Raw genomic sequence first — 19,044 nt, forward strand, 5'->3', positions numbered from 1 at the left:
TAATTAGCAAAAAAGACTGTAGAAAATGTAAATGCTCACTAGCGTTCAAATAGCCTAATACAGTATTTGAAGCAAAATAAGCTCTAAAAAATAATAAATAGATACTAAAAAATGCACGTGTCCATCAGGTGCAGCATTTATGGTGGAAAGTACACCTTAAAGCAATTCTGCAGCACATTGTAAAACCATTGCATTGGAGTAAAAAATCCGGCTGATCTGTTTTACTTTATTGATGTTTTTTATTCTATTAATTACTTTTTATTTGCTCGTTTTACCCATACATCTCTTGATTGGTCAATGCTTTGCAGGCAACATTTTAATTTGCAGGCATACCTGCAGCTGTTCTACATCGCTCAGTAAAAAGTGAAATATCTTTGTAGCTCAGTCCAGTCTTGCAGCCGCACGTATGCAAGATCCTGTTATCACTATAATTTCCATTCATTTGATGATTGTTGTTGGTACTTATCCACCCCCCCCCCCCCCCCCTGTGGTGCCCGACGCACACGCCTGATCCCTATCGTTTTACGTGGATGTGAACTCGGCCGGGGATGGGCCAGTGTTTAGATCTCCATGCGGATGTGACATTTCGGAGAAGAGCGCGACCGCCATTTTGAGATTTACCTCAGCCTCCACACATCACAGACCGCACGGGAGGAGCGCGGGGTCGAGAGCACAGCCACACCGCCCGGGCTAAAAAAAAAAAAAAAAAAAACCACGACAAACCAGGAGGTTAAGCGAGAAATGCGAAGAGGTGCCCGCGTTTTGTCGTGCATTGCGTTTAGGGGCGGGTTTTCTTTTTGTAAGAGGGGGGCGAGGGAGGAGGGTTTGTGCAGAGGGGCGCGTTGCAACTCTCCGTCGTCTCCGCAAACTTCCGAATCAACATTAGCGCTACTCCGTATTGGGAAACTGGGTTTGAATGGATAGCTCTTCCCTCCGCACTTCCCCAGACGAGGGACACTCGGAGGAGCACACGGACTGGGGATACCGCAGACAAAGTTGTTGAACGTGTGTCTACAGCGAATGAACGATTGTTTTCATTGTTGTATCGACATCACCAGTCGGCTACCTAGTGTCAGGTAGCGTCACGCTAGCTACAAGCGGGGTAACGTTGTTTGTTCCTTCAAGGGGCAAGTCGGGTCGTTGCGTTGTCTCGCTGCCCCGCATTTCCCGGGGTAAAAGCCGGATTGATTAGCTAATTTAAGTGGGCCTCCCTGCCCCCCCCCCCCCCTAACCCCGGTCCATCCATCCCACCGTCAAACCAGCGACTCGCACCCACCAAAGGCGCCGAGATTGGGCGAATAGCGAGCAAATACGTCCGCGTTTCTCTACCCGCTCCCCCGCCGACCTCCCCTCCTCACTCCCCGGCGCTGACAGCGGACAAGGCCGAGGTCGCGAAAGAGCAGGCCCGGCTGCCGAGCCTCGACCTGTCCCCCCAACCTCCGCATCCCACCGCACCTCGCCAGCAGTCCGGAACCCGGTTCCCCGCCGAGTCGAACCTGGACAAGGTCGAGGGTAACCGAGAGAGCGCGGAGCACCGCACCACCACAACAACAACAGCTGCCAAAATGAACCATCACCACACGCAGCAACAGAAAGCCGGCGAGCAGCAGCTCAGCGAACCGGAGGACATGGAGATGGAAGGTGAGTGGGGGGCCCGGCGAGGGGTGAACTTAAGACTTTTAACACTTATTTTTCGGCATTTTACAGCTGCGGGAGAAATCGCGCTGGGTTTAATTTGAGCAAGCTGGGCTCAACTTTTCAGTAAACACGAAGGCCCCGAAGCTAGCTTAGGATAGCCGGTGGCTTTTTTTTGCTGATTGTGCGTCCTTTGCAGCATAGTTGTGTGGATCTGACCTCATTCTGCGTTATACACGTACATAGCTGGTATATCTCTCCGTATTCTCCCAATTTTAACGTTACACTCCCCCCCCCCCCAAAAAAAAAAACTAGCTGTTCATATTAGCCTCGCGAATCACCCGTTGGTCTCGAGAGCGCTGTATTTCTAAATAAACTTGTTTTTGTTGACGGACGTTTTGCTGGTAAAAAGTTCTCTGAATGCCCAGTTTGCCCAAAATCGGCGCAAATGCATCCGGCGAACCGGTTGTTGATGACCTGACGTCGCGTGTTTGTCAACATTGTTAGTCTGCAATTAACGTGGAACCATCGTAAAGGGAATTAATCATGCTGCTGTGACTTCTCAGCGCGCTCCTGGGGTTGATTTTTGACAGTTATCGGCACCAGCGTCCCTCGTCAAAGTTGGCTGCGATGTGAACAACGTAACTATAATGTTACTTAAATAATTGTCGTGTAAATATAGACCGTTAATTGCCGTTTGGCATGTAGCGTTAAGCCGGCCGTTTGAAAGGAGTGTGTTAGCATCGTGTCTCATGGTTCGTACGTCAACTGTGGGCCTGCAAAGAAACGTCAACGATATCTGGTGATAAATGGCGTTCCAAGGTAAACTGCTAGTTTGGCCCTGAAAATGTGAAAACTGTGGATTTAATTGCATACTAATGTAAATACGTATATGCGGTTAGTGTCGGTATTTGTATGATACATGTATGTAATATATGTGTCCCATAAGCTGAGTAAACGCAATGTGCATTGCTAGTGAGACAGCTAATTTTGAGCTAGTCCGTTAGCTTCAAGGCCCAACTCGTTGCGTTCATTCGCTGGCTAGCATGCTAGTTAGCTGATCCGCTAACAGTCACGGAGGGGGTGTGTGGCGTTCCAAAATGGTGGCGTGTGTTTTGCGACGTTCGATCTAGATGTTTTTCAAATGTTAGGCCCGGGATATTTTCCCTACGCAGTCGAGTTTTTTTTCCACCTGCCACACAAGGCTTTGTATGCATTGAAACCGCACGTTGGGTGCCTTTCCACCTTTCTGATAGCAAGAGCCGTTCGGGTAATTCAAGCTAATGTTAGCTAATAACTGCCTGCAGATGAATACATGGCTGGTGTTTGCTAAGCTAAGCTAGCTCAGTAGCTAGCACTAACGCAGATGCGTTGATCGTGATTTGCTGAATTGACTGTGGGACAACACGCTTAGTTATGCCAGCAGAGCCGATGACAATTCGGCAGACGAAATGCAAATTATGTTTGTGTTGAGTTGTTCGTTTACAGTTGGACGGTGTTTTAATGTAAACGTGTGAAAGGGGTGGTTGTTAACAATAGTCGCCGCTGCGGTAAGCCAGGCCCGCACGCAGGCAGCGCGGGGATTTGCTGCTTCATTGTATGGACGACCAAACGGCATGGAGCTCGCCATTTTTAATGATCTCTGTTATTGTTAGTCAGCTTTGTAGCCCGGGCCATCTATGCTAGCGATTATTGAGCGTTTCTACGCAGAACGCCCCACTAAACGCCATTAATAAAACGTTGTTTTTCAAATTAAAGTCAACTGTGGACACGGTAGAGGCTCGGGGGTGCCTTCAGCATCACTGCGTCATTTGGTCCCAGGGATTTTTATTATCTGTTCGCTGCCACATGGTTGCGTGTTATTTGCTTGCATGCAATGTACATCATATCTAACAAAACGTAAATAACAGATCTGAGCAAGTAGATAACGGCACCGGGCTTAATTTGTATGTTTCCATGATTCCTTTTTATTATTTGCCCTGCTAGCAGCAGGTGCACAGGCCAGACTTCCTCACCCTTAGTTGCTGGTTCACCCTTGTTGGATTCTCTCCCAGTGCACTGCAGCCTTACAAGGACAGTGAAAACAAGTTGACATAATAAACTCCTCACTGTTTTCCTCCTGCTTATAGAAACGCGTACCCTATGGCCTTGATAGAGTTGCAGTGGGGTTAATCCATCTTCTGCTCTACATATCTGTCATTTATGTTTCTCCACAGCAATCTAACTAGGTTGTTGCTGAGTTTAAACGTAACGTGAAAGCAATGATTAGAGCAAACATTGTACAATTTCTCAATTTACCTTTCCTAAAAAATACAGTTAGTCTAATAGGAGAAGAGCACCAATATGAAAGTTGATGACAGTCAGTGTTATTCATACCTCATGAGATTGATGTGGAGATGTTTTTGTACCTTATTACTGCGTCGGCCGTCAGATGCTCTGTCGTAACCTTGTTGCTGAAGGTTAAACGCACATCTGGAGTTGTTTTTCTGTATCCAATCTACAGTTGTCTCATCAGAGGAAATTGGTCTTGATGAGTGCCGTTTTCAATCTTAACCAGGTGGACTGGATTTGAATAACCTGTCTCCACTTTATTGAAATTGAAACCTGTGTGCTTTTTATTAACGGTCACTGTTGTGTTGTGATCATGGCAGGTCTTCAATTACTGAGACACTTTGTAAATGAATTGTATTGAGATTCTTCTGATTTCCAGACTCTTATGTAGGTTTGGAAATTTTTGTCATATATTAAATTAACCATTTCCGGGCACGCTATGTGCCGGTAAGATAAGATGCATTTTATTCTACGGGAGGGAAAATCAAGACGCTGCAACACATGGCTCACTTGCCAGCATTGCAATCCATATACATACATGCACTCATGCATAATCATGCTTCAGTGCACATGTCAGCATTAGATACGAATAATTCAATTACAAAGCGAGTCAACACAGATGATACATACGCAAGTAACTATATCGTATTTCACCTAAATTGCCGCTACTGATACATTAGGACGTCATTTTCAGAGGTTTCAGGATAGACCGACACAGTTGGCCGGAACAAGCGGTTGTCATGGAGTTGACTGACAGACCCAATTATTGCCGTTTAATCCACTTGAGGGAACGAGGTCAGTCTCCTTGAGGACTCGGGCCGGTAACGTTACCCGGAGACAGAAACACACACACACACACACACACAACTCACATGTTGCAACAAGACTATGAACCTATTGCACACAGTTGCTCGGAGGAAACCAGGTTCACAGATACACGTGAAATACAATGTAAGCGGCAAATTGAGAACATTTTGAAGACCTTTGCCGGAGTTCGCCCATCAATGCAGTTGCGTTTCAGTCTGGCTCCTGTTGCCTTATTATCATCAATACAGAATGTAGACAGATTTCAATCACTCATTTGGAGTCTTCTCCAAGTCCTTCTGTCATCAACATGTTTTGATAGGTGAGGCTATAGAGCCAAATTATTGTTCAGAAGGGATGATTGTTGTCCTCGGTGCACATGGGTTAGTGGTTGAGCAATGACTTGCAGCCGAATCCTGCATTGTGTCCACAATTACCCGACCTACTGTAATGTCGCATGCTCTTTGTCACACACACACACACACACACATTCTCTCTCTGACACAGCCTGTGAAATACAACACGTAGTGCTCTTTCAGCACAGTTTCCCCAGTGAAATGTATGAAAGAGACCCGGGGGATCTCTGAAATGTGTGTGGAGACAGGAGATGAATTTGGAGACAGTAGTTAACACAATTAAAAGATGTGATCTTGGTAGATACTTTTTATTTCTGACCTGTTGAAGTCACTTATCTGGCAAAGCAAGCTCTCCTTCAATTGAAGAAATGTCTCTGGCCTGCCGTCTATGGTCTTATTATAGTGTTTCTCTCTTTGCACAGCTGGGGATACAGACGACCCTCCAAGAATCCCGGCCAACCCAGTGATCAATGGTAACGTGGCCATGGCAGATGGACACAACAACACAGAGGAGGACATGGAGGATGGTGAGGACGATGTGCAGTTACACTAACAAAAAACCAAGCACTTTTGGTTATTTACTAGATAAACTCCAGATGAAATCAAATTACTTGACTTTAGAACAAAGGGAAGCCTCTGGGCTTAGTTTGGATCTGCTCACACAAGGCTGTAGGTAAAATGCGTTAATGACTACCAAACAAGAACTTTGACCCAGTTGTGACCAAGTGTCCACACTTGTTTCAAAGCTTGGACCAAGCAAATTTCCTTCCTGAAGGATCCAGGTTCTTCCTGAATGTGATTAATTACTGGTCCGCTTATTGTCACCGAGGTTGTTGTTCTTGGATTAACTTGTATCCATTTACCAGAAGCACCTGGTCTTTGGAGCTGGAGGAAATCTTGTTTGCCGTCTCACCTGCCCGCCCCCCCCCCCTTTTCTTTTTTTTTTTCACCCGTCACACGCCGTCTTTCCACAGACACCAGTTGGCGGTCAGAGGCGACGTTCCGCTTCGTAGTGGAGCGCTTCAGCCGCCTGAGTGAGTCTGTGCTCAGCCCGTCCTGCTTCGTCCGGAACCTGCCGTGGAAGATCATGGTGATGCCGCGCTTCTATCCCGACCGGCCACACCAAAAGAGCGTGGGCTTCTTCCTGCAGTGTAACGCAGAGTCAGACTCCACGTAGGTGTCTTGGTGGGACTCGGGGGACATTGCAGAGACACAGAGCACAAAGTAGAAACCTTTGGTACACATTGGGGCATGTGAGCAATATTGCTTTTTTACCCCAACCAACAAAAATCTCACTCACTCGCACCAAAAAAGAACCCAAACTTGTGTATTATAATTAATGGATTTTATAGATTTCTAAAATGTTCTATTGAGGTATTCAGATGAAGTTTCAAATGTCTTCATATTTTGCTGTGACAAGTCCCCTCCCAATCACGTGCTCTGCTACTAACCGGTGTTATTTGAGATAACAAAATAACCTTGGATATTAATGCTATTTTTCTAAGTTTCTGCCGACATCTACATTTGATTAATTTCCAACAGCAAAACTGATGACCTGATAACGGTGTTTCCATCGTAAATTTAGTTACTGTGTTAAATTGTTGAGTTCACGCATTGTTTTCCACGGGCTGTTACTGTACTGTGTGACATTATAGATTCAAGAAATGAAGGCCGAAGTTCACATCCATGGTATTTTTCTTTTAGAACTAAAATGTACCGACTGTGGTTCTTTTGTTTTCTTAAACAGGTCACATATTAATTGCGTTTGATGTTAAACAACCGAACTAATTCATAGTTTTTTTTTATAACTGTATCAAAATCCTAACTAGATCAAACTCGCCACGCATTCCCACACTGACTGCAAAATTGCTCAATAACAAAGTGTTAAATCTACAACTAGATCCACATATTTTAACATAATTCGTGGGATACTTGTACTCGGGCTAATTGTTTTTATTCTTGGAAGGGGAAAAACTCCCTAAAAGAGTAGTGCTGCTGTTGTTTCAGGTCATGGTCGTGCCACGCGCAGGCTATGCTGAAGATCATCAACTACAAAGACGACGAGAAGTCCTTCAGCCGCAGGATCAGTCACCTGTTCTTCCACAAAGAGAACGATTGGGGATTCTCCAACTTCATGTCCTGGAGTGTAAGTACAGAAAAGAAAATCCAAGAAGGATTTATTTGCTCTTGAGAGAGAGAAGATGCACTTAGGCTGGCACACTGGCAGTGTTTGTTGATTAGGTTGGCTGCAGCAGGATGTGTTTGCAAACGGTCAATTTGCACGTCTTATTCATTAATACAAGAAAATGTATCTACTAACATCTACTGACATGAGCTGTTTGTGTTCCAGGATGTGACCGATCCAGAGAGGGGCTTCGTTGACGATGACAAGGTCACATTTGAAGTCTATGTCCAGGCAGACGCCCCACACGGAGTGGCGTACGTACCCCCTAGTTCTCTCTGGGCTGGGTTTCCCGCAGTGGTGCCAGATTTCACTTTCTTGTTTAGGAGTCGTAACGATAACTCCATCTTCTCCCTATAACCAGATGGGATTCAAAGAAACACACAGGCTATGTTGGACTAAAGAACCAGGGAGCTACCTGCTATATGAACAGCCTGCTACAGACGCTGTTCTTCACCAACCAGCTGCGACGGGTACGTTCATCCGTCTGTGGCACCATGTGCCCATGTCCTACGTGTTGGATTAGTGAACATTGGGATGTTTATTGAATGCGTAATTGTCTTTCAAGCTTTACTTTTATTTTTCTTCGAAATGTGAACAAATGTTTTACGACCAGGCTACATGTTTGGAATTTTTTCCTCTAGGACTCCCGACTGAAATTGACAGGAGCACCTGTTAAAAAAAAAAAACACTCGTGTCATAAATCGTGGTTTTCTTTCTCCAGAAATCAGTGTATTCCATCAAGTGTATAAATGCGTCCTCTCACTCTTTCTCTGTCTGGAGACGGAACGCAATAACAAGTATTCAAACCCATGACAATGGTTGTTTTGTGATAAGCGTGTGTTTGGCCATTGTATCAACTTTAATGCGTGCGCACACAAACACACATCAATCTGTGTGCTGTGGATGAATAAAATAGTTAGTTTTTGAGTTTTCACTGACATTACTGCCACAGCAAAGCGACTTGCATTGCAAAGGGCTGCATTCTGCAGGCCTGCCTTTTTAATAGACCACATGTCCAGTGCTTTTTTCCAGTAGCAGCTCTAGAAGTGAATTGAACTCAATACACAATGTCCCAGTGGAACTGAGTAACTTCCACGTCGTCTTGTTGTCTAAAACCAATCGAGGTGTGAATCTGTTTCTCAGGCGGTGTACATGATGCCCACAGAGGGAGACGACTCGTCCAAGAGCGTTCCCTTGGCCCTGCAGAGGGTTTTCTACGAGCTGCAGCACAGCGACAAGCCCGTCGGCACCAAGAAGCTCACCAAGTCCTTCGGGTAGTTCAGACCTTCTCTATTGAAGACTCACCTGTTGTGTCTTAATGTGACACACGTTGATGCTGTAATATAGCCGTATATTCTTGTTGACATTGAAATGCTTAAAACATCCAGATAATTTTGTCAGACTTGCAGACGGTTTTATGATTCCTTTAGACTTTTAAATGGTTACCACCCTCACCTCCTGATCTGTGGGTGTTGATTCTAACTACTTGAATTGTGTTTTCTTTTTCCTCTGAAGATGGGAAACACTAGATAGCTTCATGCAACATGACGTACAGGAGCTATGCAGAGTGGTGAGTTGTCGCATACTCTCTCAAAGAATGTGGGTGTATTCAGGCTGAATATTAAATGTGTGTGTGTTTGTTTTCAGCTCCTGGACAATGTGGAGAACAAAATGAAAGGCACTTGTGTTGAGGGAACTATCCCCAAACTCTTCAGAGGAAAGATGGTGGTAGGTTTGCTTTATCTCTGGTCTTCTTGTCCTACTGGTTGTCATGGTTTCAGCCACATTTTATGTAGTTGTTGTAAAATTCACATGTCAACCTTGAATTACATTTAATAAAGTTATTGCTGCTGCTTATTTGTTTGAGTAAACCGTAAAGACAGCAGTGTGCATTGTGTTAACATTTCTTTAAATTTAGTTGATTAGAAGTAGTTTGACGATCGGGATCTCAGTTCAAAAAATCAAGACGTGACCCTTTTTAGAAATGCATATTTTGACTTTCCATTTGTATCTCTCTAGTCCTATATCCAGTGTAAGCATGTGGACTACCGGTCAGAGCGGATAGAGGACTACTATGACATCCAGCTTAGCATCAAAGGAAAGAAGAACAGTGAGTTCCAACATCAGCACCACTTTGTTTTCTCACATTCTTTTTTTCACTGAAATGTAATAAATTGGTTGAAACTGCCTTTTCACCCTGACATGTCCTCATTTGTTGAACAGATGTTGTATTTCCTTTGCCATGATTCTGTTAACTCCCATCAGCAGTGTAAAAGACCTGTTTAGCGACCATTATGGAATCTTTCTCTAATCTCCTTTTCTTTCTTTGCAGTCTTCGAGTCATTTAAAGATTATGTTGCAACTGAACAGTTGGATGGCGACAACAAATACGACGCAGGAGAGCATGGCCTGCAGGTAAGGCTCAACAGTGGCTGGGTCAAATATATTTAGTTCAATGCATAATTTTAAAAAAGGACACTGAATGTATGTGGGATGTACTGACAGGATACCTGACAAATTTGTTATATTACAGGAAGCTGAGAAGGGGGTGAAATTCCTCACCTTCCCGCCAATCCTCCACCTGCAGCTGATGAGGTTCATGTACGACCCACAGACCGACCAAAACATCAAGATCAATGACAGGTAAAGCAGAACCGCCAGACTTCATGTTTATTCCTAAATGTCTCTTGACAAACACGCGCAGCGCTTCTCTCGACCCGGACCGTTGTTCACACAATGCGTCGGTGGTTAGACACACTGCGGAGAGGCTCCGGGCTCGAGCCGGTGCTCTGTGAACAGCCTGTCCTGACTTCCTGCGCTAAAACTAGTGAGAAAGTGAGTCACGGCGAGAGTGTTTCCTTCAGGCCGCCTCCCTCTGTGTAAAGCTTTAAGCCAGCTAATGGTGTTTTAATAATCCACCAGGAGAATGTGACACTTGCAGAATACGAACGCGGGCGTCCAGCAACGCTCATTCTCCCCCTGAAGAGTCTCAACCAGCTCTGAGTCATCCTTGTGGCACTGCCACCAGCCCCCCGCCCCCTCAGCGCGCTGTATAAGTACCCGCCTGCATCCACAGGGGGTGGATGTGCAGGCGGCAGTTGAACTCTTGCTTTCTTCGTCTGGCGAAAAATGTTCCGAATGTTAACGGCTCAATCGCTGGCCTCGGCTTCTCCGCTTTCCTCCGCAGGTTTGAGTTCCCGGATCAGTTACCCCTGGATGAGTTCCTTCAGAAGACTGACTCCAAGGACCCGGCCAACTACATCCTGCACGCCGTGCTCGTGCACAGCGGGGACAACCACGGCGGCCACTACGTCGTCTATCTCAACCCGAAAGGAGACGGCAAAGTGAGCGTCAAGGAACCAATAGTGAGGACAATTCATTTTATTCACTGTACACCAAAAATTCTGTGGGGTTTCCGCACTAATAATTCAACGCGTGGGGTCATCGGATGTTGGTCCTGGGCTTGAGGAAAAGTCCGACACAAACGGTGTTCTCTGGTCTTCTCTTTCATGCCTTCCAGTGGTGCAAGTTCGACGATGACGTCGTGTCGCGGTGCACCAAGGAGGAGGCCATAGAGCACAACTACGGGGGGCACGACGACGACCTCTCGGTGCGCCACTGCACCAACGCGTACATGTTGGTCTACATCCGCGAGTCCAAGCTCAGTGAGTGACCTGCTGCTCTCCTCTGGCCGGTCTGCCTGATGTTAAACAGAGATTTTCCCGTAATCACGTAAAATATTGTCCTCATCTGCCGCCGCTGATCTGTCCTTAAGTGCAGCGCGAGAAATTAAGCCGCAGCGCTTTGCTGAGTGTTTAACACGATACCGGCTTCTCCGGGGCTGTGCATCTCGCTAAAGCTTTTTTTTTTTTCCTAAAACGATGCTACACGAGCCTTACTCCAAGCGTATCAGGTGAAATACTATCGCGGTTGCCACGTTCTTCATTTAACGACTGACTTTAGCTTAAGTAAGCACAAATGCTACTGCACTCAATGATACACACTCGCACGTCTCCTCGTGTCCCAGGCGAGGTGCTCCTGCCAATGACTGACGTGGACATCCCCCAGCAGCTGGTGGAGCGTCTGCAGGAGGAGAAAAGGGTGGAGGCACAGAAGAGGAAGGAGCGTCAAGAGGCTCACCTCTACATGCAAGTCCAGGTAGGAAACCAGGACGTCTGTTTGAAGCACTCTGAGGTGAAACTGATCTCAGCAGCTCATCTTTTTTTTATTTTTTTTTATTCTGTAACAACGTGTCACTAAAACCCCGATCTGAAATGTCCGTTGTGCGCCACTTCTCGCTAACTGACTTCCAGCGTCTTGTTTTGGAACCCAGACGTCACTAAAGGTATTTCTCCTCCTGTGTTCTTCCTCGTGTGGACAGATAGTAACAGAGGACCAGTTCTGTGGTCATCAGGGCAACGACATGTATGACGAGGAGAAAGTGAAGTACACAGTCTTCAAGGTGCTGAAGAGCTCTACGCTGCAGGAGTTTGTCCAGACCCTCTCTCAGACCATGGTGAGTCCTTTTTAACTGTATTTATCCCGTCGATGTTTGTAGAATCTAAAGCTTCCGCGTGACTTCTTTTCACTCCGGTGTCTCGTCATCTGCTTGATTTTTGTTTTTCTCCTTCCGTACTGCTTACTTTTTAACTCTGCTGTTCATTGGCTGCAGGGTTTCCCACAGGACCAGATGAGGCTGTGGCCCATGCAGGCCCGGAGCAACGGAACCAAGCGACCTGCCATGCTGGACTACGAGGCTGACTGCAACAAGTCGGTGGGTGTTGTCCTGGTATTTTGTTCAGTGGACATTTTGGGGGGGAATGCTTTTGTCTGCGGTTTGACCGGCAGTGAGATGAAACCCGGCGATTCACTACATGTCGTTATCAGCCGCGAGGCCTCTTCAGTGTGGTGCATAAGAGCCCGCTCCACTCTCCTGTTACATATTGTTTTGATTATTGTTGCGTTTCAGATGATCGACTTGAGCGACAACGAGAACCCTTGGACAATATTCCTGGAGACGGTGGATCCAGAGATGGCGGCCAGTGGGGCCACATTACCCAAGTTCGACAAAGACCGTAAGTCCCGCGCATTCGCGTGGTATTATGGACCTTATGATCCCGAGGGGTTGCTCTTAACATTGGGCTCAATGCTGAGTAGCCTTCAAAGTTCGGAACTTCTATTTGTCATTAAAGCGAGGTCTTTGTTGTTCTGTACAGTTTTATAGCGTCAATGTCTTTGTCGCTTTTTTTTTAGATGATGTCATGTTGTTCTTGAAGATGTATGACCCCAAAACCAGAAGCTTAAATTATTGTGGACATATCTACACACCTATATCCTGCAAAATAAGTAAGTGGCGACTACTTCCAAGTCTGTTTTAATCTTAACACATTGGGAACGTTAAAGACATTAAATGGCTGCTCTTTTCTCCCTGTAACAGGAGACCTTCTGCCAGTCATGTGTGAGAGAGCAGGGTTTCAGCAGGAAACTAGCCTTATCCTCTATGAGGTGATCTATTTATACATTCCTCTCACCTGTCCTTTGTTCTTCACGTTGCATGTCCCCCCCCCTCTTCTGTGGTTACCTGTTTGCACATCCTCAATGAAATGCTCGCTCCAGGGGGCTTCCTTTTCACCGTGATTCCTTGTGTGTTACAGGAAGTGAAGCCCAATCTAACGGAGCGGATACAGGACTACGACGTCTCCCTGGACAAGGCCCTGGACGAGCTCATGGACGGTGACATCATTGTCTTCCAGAAGTAAGGCCAATTCATGTCGGTTACATTCAGGACGGGCTCGTTGGTTCTTCTGATGGATTAAATGACTTGATTTTACCGAAGGGACGACCCAGAGAACGACAGCAGCGAGCTGCCTACAGCCAAGGAGTATTTCCGGGATCTTTACCACCGGGTGGACGTCATCTTCTGTGACAAGACCATCCACAACGACCCGGGCTTCGTGGTCACTCTGTCCAACCGCATGAACTACTTTCAGGTACCTTCTATTGAGCCATGAGTTATGGAGGGCTTCGTGCATCATTTCTGGTATCTGACAGCTTCTTGTAGCTGCCCCTTTTGGTGTTTTAGTTGAACTCTGTCCTGGGTCCACACTTAATGTTTGTGTTGCTCGTCAGGTGGCCAAGACTGTAGCGCAGAGGTTGAACACCGATCCGATGCTGCTGCAGTTCTTCAAGTCACAGGGGTAGGAGGCTTGTCTCATCCACACTCACACTTTCAAATTGTAAAACTGGGCAAGACATGAAAGGAAAGAGATGAGGCATCGCCTCACAATGCTTTTGCTGTGGACTAATAATTAATATTCAAAGCTTAACTGAGTAGAATTTCTGTAAAATGTTGTTTTTACTTGAATAATTTTTAGCGCCCCAGAAAAGCAACATTTCAATCAGGTCCAGTATCCTGTGCTGTGTTAGTCGGTTTTTTTTGAGTCATGGAACATGACCTATTTAATACCAGGAGAGTAAGGAGAGGTTTAATCATCAACCCTCTTGATCAATACTTTGCATATTTACGTATTTATCCAAGTCCTGCTCGACTAAATAAAAGAAATGATGTGTTGTGTCATGTTTGCCTTTTGATTTAATTACTTGCAGTTGTCAGTAGAAATATTGCGTAACCTGTCCCCCCCCACCTTTCTTTGTTGTTTTCCTCTAACTCCTCCCACTCTGCCTCTCTCCCCCTCCATTCTTCCTCTATTCTGCATCTCGCTGAATTTTTTCGTCTTCCCCCCCCTTCTGTCTCTGTCTCCTTTTTTCTCCTCATCATCATCTTCTTCTTCTTCCTCCCACCCTCTCTTTCTCCTGTCATTCTTCTTCACTCCCCTTGGTCGTCCTCCCCCCTGCCTGGTGGTGTGGTGGCCAGGTACAGGGACGGTCCAGGGAATCCTCTCAGACACAACTATGAGGGAACGCTGCGAGACCTGCTGCAGTTCTTCAAACCTCGGCAGCCCAAGAAACTCTACTATCAGCAGGTAAGGGGGGGGGCTTCAGGGGTCTCCTCTGCCAGCGGAGCTGAACGTCGACGCTTTCCTGATTACAGACCTTTTTCTGACTGTTTCTCCCCCTCCTGTCCACAGTTAAAGATGAAGATAACTGACTTTGAGAACAGGAGGAGTTTTAAGTCCATATGGCTCAACAGCCAGTTCAGAGAGGAGGTAACACAAATACACACACACATACATACACACACACACAGACCGTCTCCCCCTGACCAGCACAACACCTCACATATCAAATCTTTGGCTTCAGGAGATCACCCTCTACCCTGACAAGCACGGCTGTGTGCGGGACCTTTTGGAAGAATGTAAAAAGGCAGTCGAGCTCTCTGAAAAAGGCTCCGACAAGCTCAGGTATGTGTGTGTGTGTGTGTGTGTGTGTGTGTGTGTGTATCTCGAGGCTGTCATTGTGAAGCAGCTATCATAGCGGCAGGTATCCGACCCTGTGGACATTTGCCTAATGAGCAGGAACGTTATGAAGGGGAACATTAAACAAACTAAAGCTGGTAATTCACCCGCAGAGGGAACGGCTCGGCTGCTCAGTAACTGTTACAATTCTTCTTTTGATGGAGGAAACTATGCAGCCTCTCAGCTGACTAGTAGCAGTAAAAATGTGTAACTCAAAGTCCTTTGGCCTTCATGGCCCGGCAGTACCAGCGTTTGATCTCCTTCAGGTCGCCGTCACAACAACGTCGTCTTTAACCACGTTGGGCTTTCTGCCTCTTCCGCTTCAGTATCTCCTGCTCAATGTGATTTTCATGCTTTGAGAAATCTTTCCTTGTGTCTCCTGCAGGCTGTTAGAGATAGTAAGCTATAAAATCATCGGTGTTCACCAGGAGGAAGAGCTGCTAGAATGTTTATCTCCGGCTGCCAGCCGCACCTTCAGAATAGAGGTATGTGAGGCGCGTCCTGTGCGTCTCTCCTCCACTCAGCGTGACACATGCATTTTCTTTTGATGGGGTTTGTCTCCACGAGCAGAAATCCTTTCTAGTGCTTTACTTCAAGATGTGGGAAAGATGCACTTAGAGAACCAAACTATGTTTGCACTGAATGTCGTCTGTTTACATTCACGGCAATGAGGTTTTCTAAGATTTCTAAGAAGATCTTCTTTTGAAGATTTATAAAGATAGTGAAACCTAATTTTTATATTGAACAGAACCAGAATGAATCTGCTGAAAGCCTGCAGTCAACAACCTGTATGTCATAGCCAATAATGGAGTATCCTGCTCTAAAGTTAGTGACTAACACAATTTCCCCCCCCCCTCCCAGGAGATTCCTTTGGACCAGGTGGACCTGGATAAGGACAGTGAAATGCTGATCCCCGTCGCTCACTTCCACAAGGAAGTCTTCGGCACCTTCGGGATCCCCTTCTTGCTCAAGATCAGACAGGTGTGTGTGTGTGTGTGTGTGTTTTTGGTCTTCTCATCACGACGTGTAGCTCAGAAACCCGTCTTTGCGCTGTTGGGCTGATTGTCTCCTTGGTTACACCCCCCCCCCATCCCACAGGGAGAGTCCTTTCGGGAGGTGATGAGAAGGATTCAGACCATGCTGGACATTCAGGAGAAAGAATTTGAGAAGGTAAAACGCGACGGTGTTAAAGCTCTGGTTCTCTGCACATTTGTTTCATTTGTCAGACACTGAATGTTTTCTGTTGGTTCTCAGTTCAAGTTTGCCATCGTGATGATGGGGCGGCATCAGTACATCACTGAGGACGAGTACGAGGTCAACCTGAAGGACTTTGAACCACAGCCAGGTATTTACTGCGCCTGCTCAGTCAGGAGGTACCGGGGGTTATCGTATCCATGGTTACTGGTATCCACAGTGCGCCGATACCTCCGAAAACACCGGCAGCGATGCACGTTCAATTTGCAATGACTTTTGTCTCTGCTTGATTTGCAAAGTCTTTGTAGCATATTTTGTACAAACCCTGATTGGCTTTGAAGTCGCTTGACGCTCCGTGTGATGGAGGTCGAGCTCCTAAATGACCGGATGCATCTCTCTCTCCAGGGAACATGTCCCACCCGCGGCCCTGGCTAGGGTTGGATCACTTCAACAAAGCCCCAAAGAGAGGACGCTACACCTACCTGGAGAAAGCAATCAAGATCCACAACTAAAAGCCCTCCCTCCCCCCCACGTCCTCCTCCATCCTCCTCCTGCTGCGCCTTTCTGTTCCCCGCCTACTCTTAACACACCATAACCAGACTGTAACAAACGGTGTGAGACTGTGTGTGTGTGTGTGTGTGTGTGTGTGTGTGCGCGCGTATGTGTGTGTGTGTTCATCACTTCTAACACCCCGCCTGGACACCTCTACTACAGCTGTACACCGGACGGATTACCCTTCAACCACAAAATAAACTGCACCAACCACCTGCTCACTGTTGAGTTAGTCGCTTCTTTTTTTTTTTAATCGTCTCCCTCCGTGTTTGAGGCTGTGCGGTTATTGGGTTTTTCAGGGGGGGTTTGGACTTGTTTTTTTGTTTGTTTTTTTTGCCCGACTGGAAGTGAAATTGGATTTTAATATAAAATAAGCAGGGAGGGGAGAGGAATAAGGGTACAGAATAAATACTTTTTGTTTCCTACTCCTTCCACACACCAGCTTTTTTTTCGGTTTTTTTTGGGGGGGGGCTTGTTTTTAAATGGAGTTGTTTGGGGAGGCGTCTCACTGCTGTGTGGAGTGTGATGTCTGCGAGGACTAACTGACAGAAGGGTGGGGGGGGGGGGGGGGGGTGGTGGTCTTTTTTTTGCAGCTGCGAACTTGCGTCTATCCTGAGGCTCACTAGTTTCCTAATGTGGTTCTTTATCAATTTCTTTTTTTTTTTGCTCCCATCCTTTTAGTGCAACAAAGCAAGTATTTCCGAGTTAACGCGCAATTTTGTTCCACTTAGTTTGATTGGAGGAAAAATGAATTCATCTTTTTTTTTTTTTGTCTTTCTGCAGTTCTTGTATAATAAAATAACAATCCACAGCATCTGTTTAAAAATAAAAGGGGGAAAAAAATAAGAAGGATATTTGTCTGTATTTCATCTTGCACGTAGGCACTTAATGTCAGAGGTTTCTCAGGACTGACACTGTACATTCTGTTTGGTTTTGAGTTGCTCAGCGAACACACACACACACACACACAGAGAGACACACACACACACACAGAGACACACACACGGACATTTACCCCCCCCACTTGGCTTTATCGCTTTTTTATTTTTTCTTCAGGGGGGTTTAAAGTCTTAGTCAATCCTGCTCTAAACACACCGCATTCGAGCTTGGTCATCTTGTCTCTAGGGGGGGGGGGGGGCACTGTCGCCCCCTGGTGGTCGCAGCAGTCGCTGCACTGTGCCTGCGTGAGAGCTGCAGACACGTTGAGCCCCACCGGTTTGGAGACAAAAGCCAGCATTGTAAGAAACACTTTAATCCCTACGAATTCATTTCTTTTTTTTTTTTTTTTTGTTCTTTTAAACCACAGACGAAATGCTCCCCTAATAGTGCATAGCTGGCTCTGTAAAGACAACATTTAAGAATTGTATATTTAAAAATATGAACGTGTAAAATTAAAGAGAAACACGCCTTTGTTGTTGGGTACAGAAGGAGCCAGGTGTTCATATTTCTTGTGTGTAGGGTTTTCTTTTTCTTTTTTTTTGCGTTCCTGATGTACCATTGATGATTTTTTTTCTGTTACATTTGAATTTTTTTTTCTTTTCAAAACTAACTGCATTGGTTTTGTCTTGTTAAAAAGTGCAGTACAAAGAGAACCTGCAGAATCACACCTTAATTTGATCTTTTCCAGTTTAAAATCCTCAGTGTAGCAGCAGTGTACGACAACTATTCCTGTATATTGCCTTTTTGCTGGAAAATGTATGTTGAATAAAATTTTCTATAAAAACAAAAAAAAAAAACACTCTTCTGCTTGATCTCAACACTTTGTAAAGGAGGCTTTGACACTTTGGGGGATAATTGTTACCGTTTGGATGCAACGCTTCACAGGTGCCTTCGACCTAAAAGTGCTCTTAGTTATGAGATGGAAATATTTTTTGTTCACTTGTGTAAAAAGATCCCTTTTCTTTTTACGTGACGCAATGGCGAGAAAGTGCTTTTTTTTTTTTTCATAGGAATTTTTGCCACAGATCCTCAAGTCGTAACACAAATACATGTTGCAATACTTGATGGGTGGTATGGAATCATCAGTGATTATAGGAACAGATTTATGAATGGAAAATCCTCAATCTTGAGCTAATATGCTAACAAGCTAATGTTTTGCGGGTACGTCTCGTTTGTTAGCTTAGCGTGTTGGCGCGCTAACGTCCTTTAGTTGGTCAACTAAAGTATTTGTCGAATTCAAACTTGTTGATGAAAAATGATTGATCACCAAAAGGAAAAATGAGAAAGTGCGTAATGTGCATTCTGCCCAAAGTGCCGGGATGCAACATGTTGTCTCTGCTCCATTTTATTTTATTTTATAATTTGGCATTAACAAAAGTCCTGTTAGCATCACCAAAGAAATGTACCATATGGCTTTAAGGTTCGTATATAAAAGTAATATTTCTATTTATCTTCATTTACATGTTGCCTGTATATAAATAGACACAATATGTCTAGTTGACAACAAAATGCAACAAACTAGTATTGGTAAAGTCTGAATTGCCAGAACAGAACATCACGGAGTCAATCAATCAATCTGTCACTTCAGAAAGATGCTTGGACTTAATCCATCAGAGTCAATTTAACTTGTTCA

General features: G+C 45.4%; 1 protein-coding gene across 4 annotated transcripts; it reads left to right on the top strand.

Annotated features, from left to right (window-relative positions):
- The first annotated feature begins 537 nt into the window (after positions 1-537).
- On the top strand, positions 538-17,040 carry usp7 (ubiquitin specific peptidase 7 (herpes virus-associated)). 4 transcript variants are annotated; one of them, XM_037475526.2, is made up of 31 exons: positions 538-1,641; positions 5,549-5,653; positions 6,101-6,299; positions 7,134-7,272; positions 7,477-7,565; positions 7,673-7,781; positions 8,455-8,585; positions 8,827-8,881; positions 8,959-9,039; positions 9,331-9,421; positions 9,644-9,726; positions 9,845-9,954; positions 10,499-10,676; positions 10,832-10,976; positions 11,339-11,469; positions 11,693-11,827; positions 11,984-12,085; positions 12,281-12,386; positions 12,565-12,657; positions 12,749-12,816; positions 12,966-13,066; positions 13,148-13,301; positions 13,441-13,508; positions 14,192-14,294; positions 14,400-14,477; positions 14,572-14,672; positions 15,112-15,211; positions 15,588-15,707; positions 15,825-15,896; positions 15,981-16,071; positions 16,326-17,040. In XM_037475526.2, the coding sequence occupies exons 1-31, from the start codon at positions 1,566-1,568 to the stop codon at positions 16,430-16,432; spliced, it is 3,321 nt and encodes a 1,106-aa protein (XP_037331423.1). In that variant the 5' UTR covers positions 538-1,565; the 3' UTR covers positions 16,433-17,040. The 4 variants fall into 4 exon arrangements, with proteins under 4 accessions (XP_037331423.1, XP_037331421.1, XP_037331424.1 ...); XM_037475524.2 differs by having other exon boundaries at positions 539-1,641; positions 14,186-14,294; XM_037475527.2 differs by lacking the exon at positions 538-1,641 and adding an exon at positions 2,135-2,457 and having other exon boundaries at positions 14,186-14,294.
- Positions 17,041-19,044: the final 2,004 nt, after the last annotated feature.

The sequence above is a fragment of the Pungitius pungitius genome, chromosome 12 (genome assembly GCF_949316345.1).
Source record: "Pungitius pungitius chromosome 12, fPunPun2.1, whole genome shotgun sequence".
Classification (NCBI taxonomy): domain Eukaryota; kingdom Metazoa; phylum Chordata; class Actinopteri; order Perciformes; family Gasterosteidae; genus Pungitius; species Pungitius pungitius.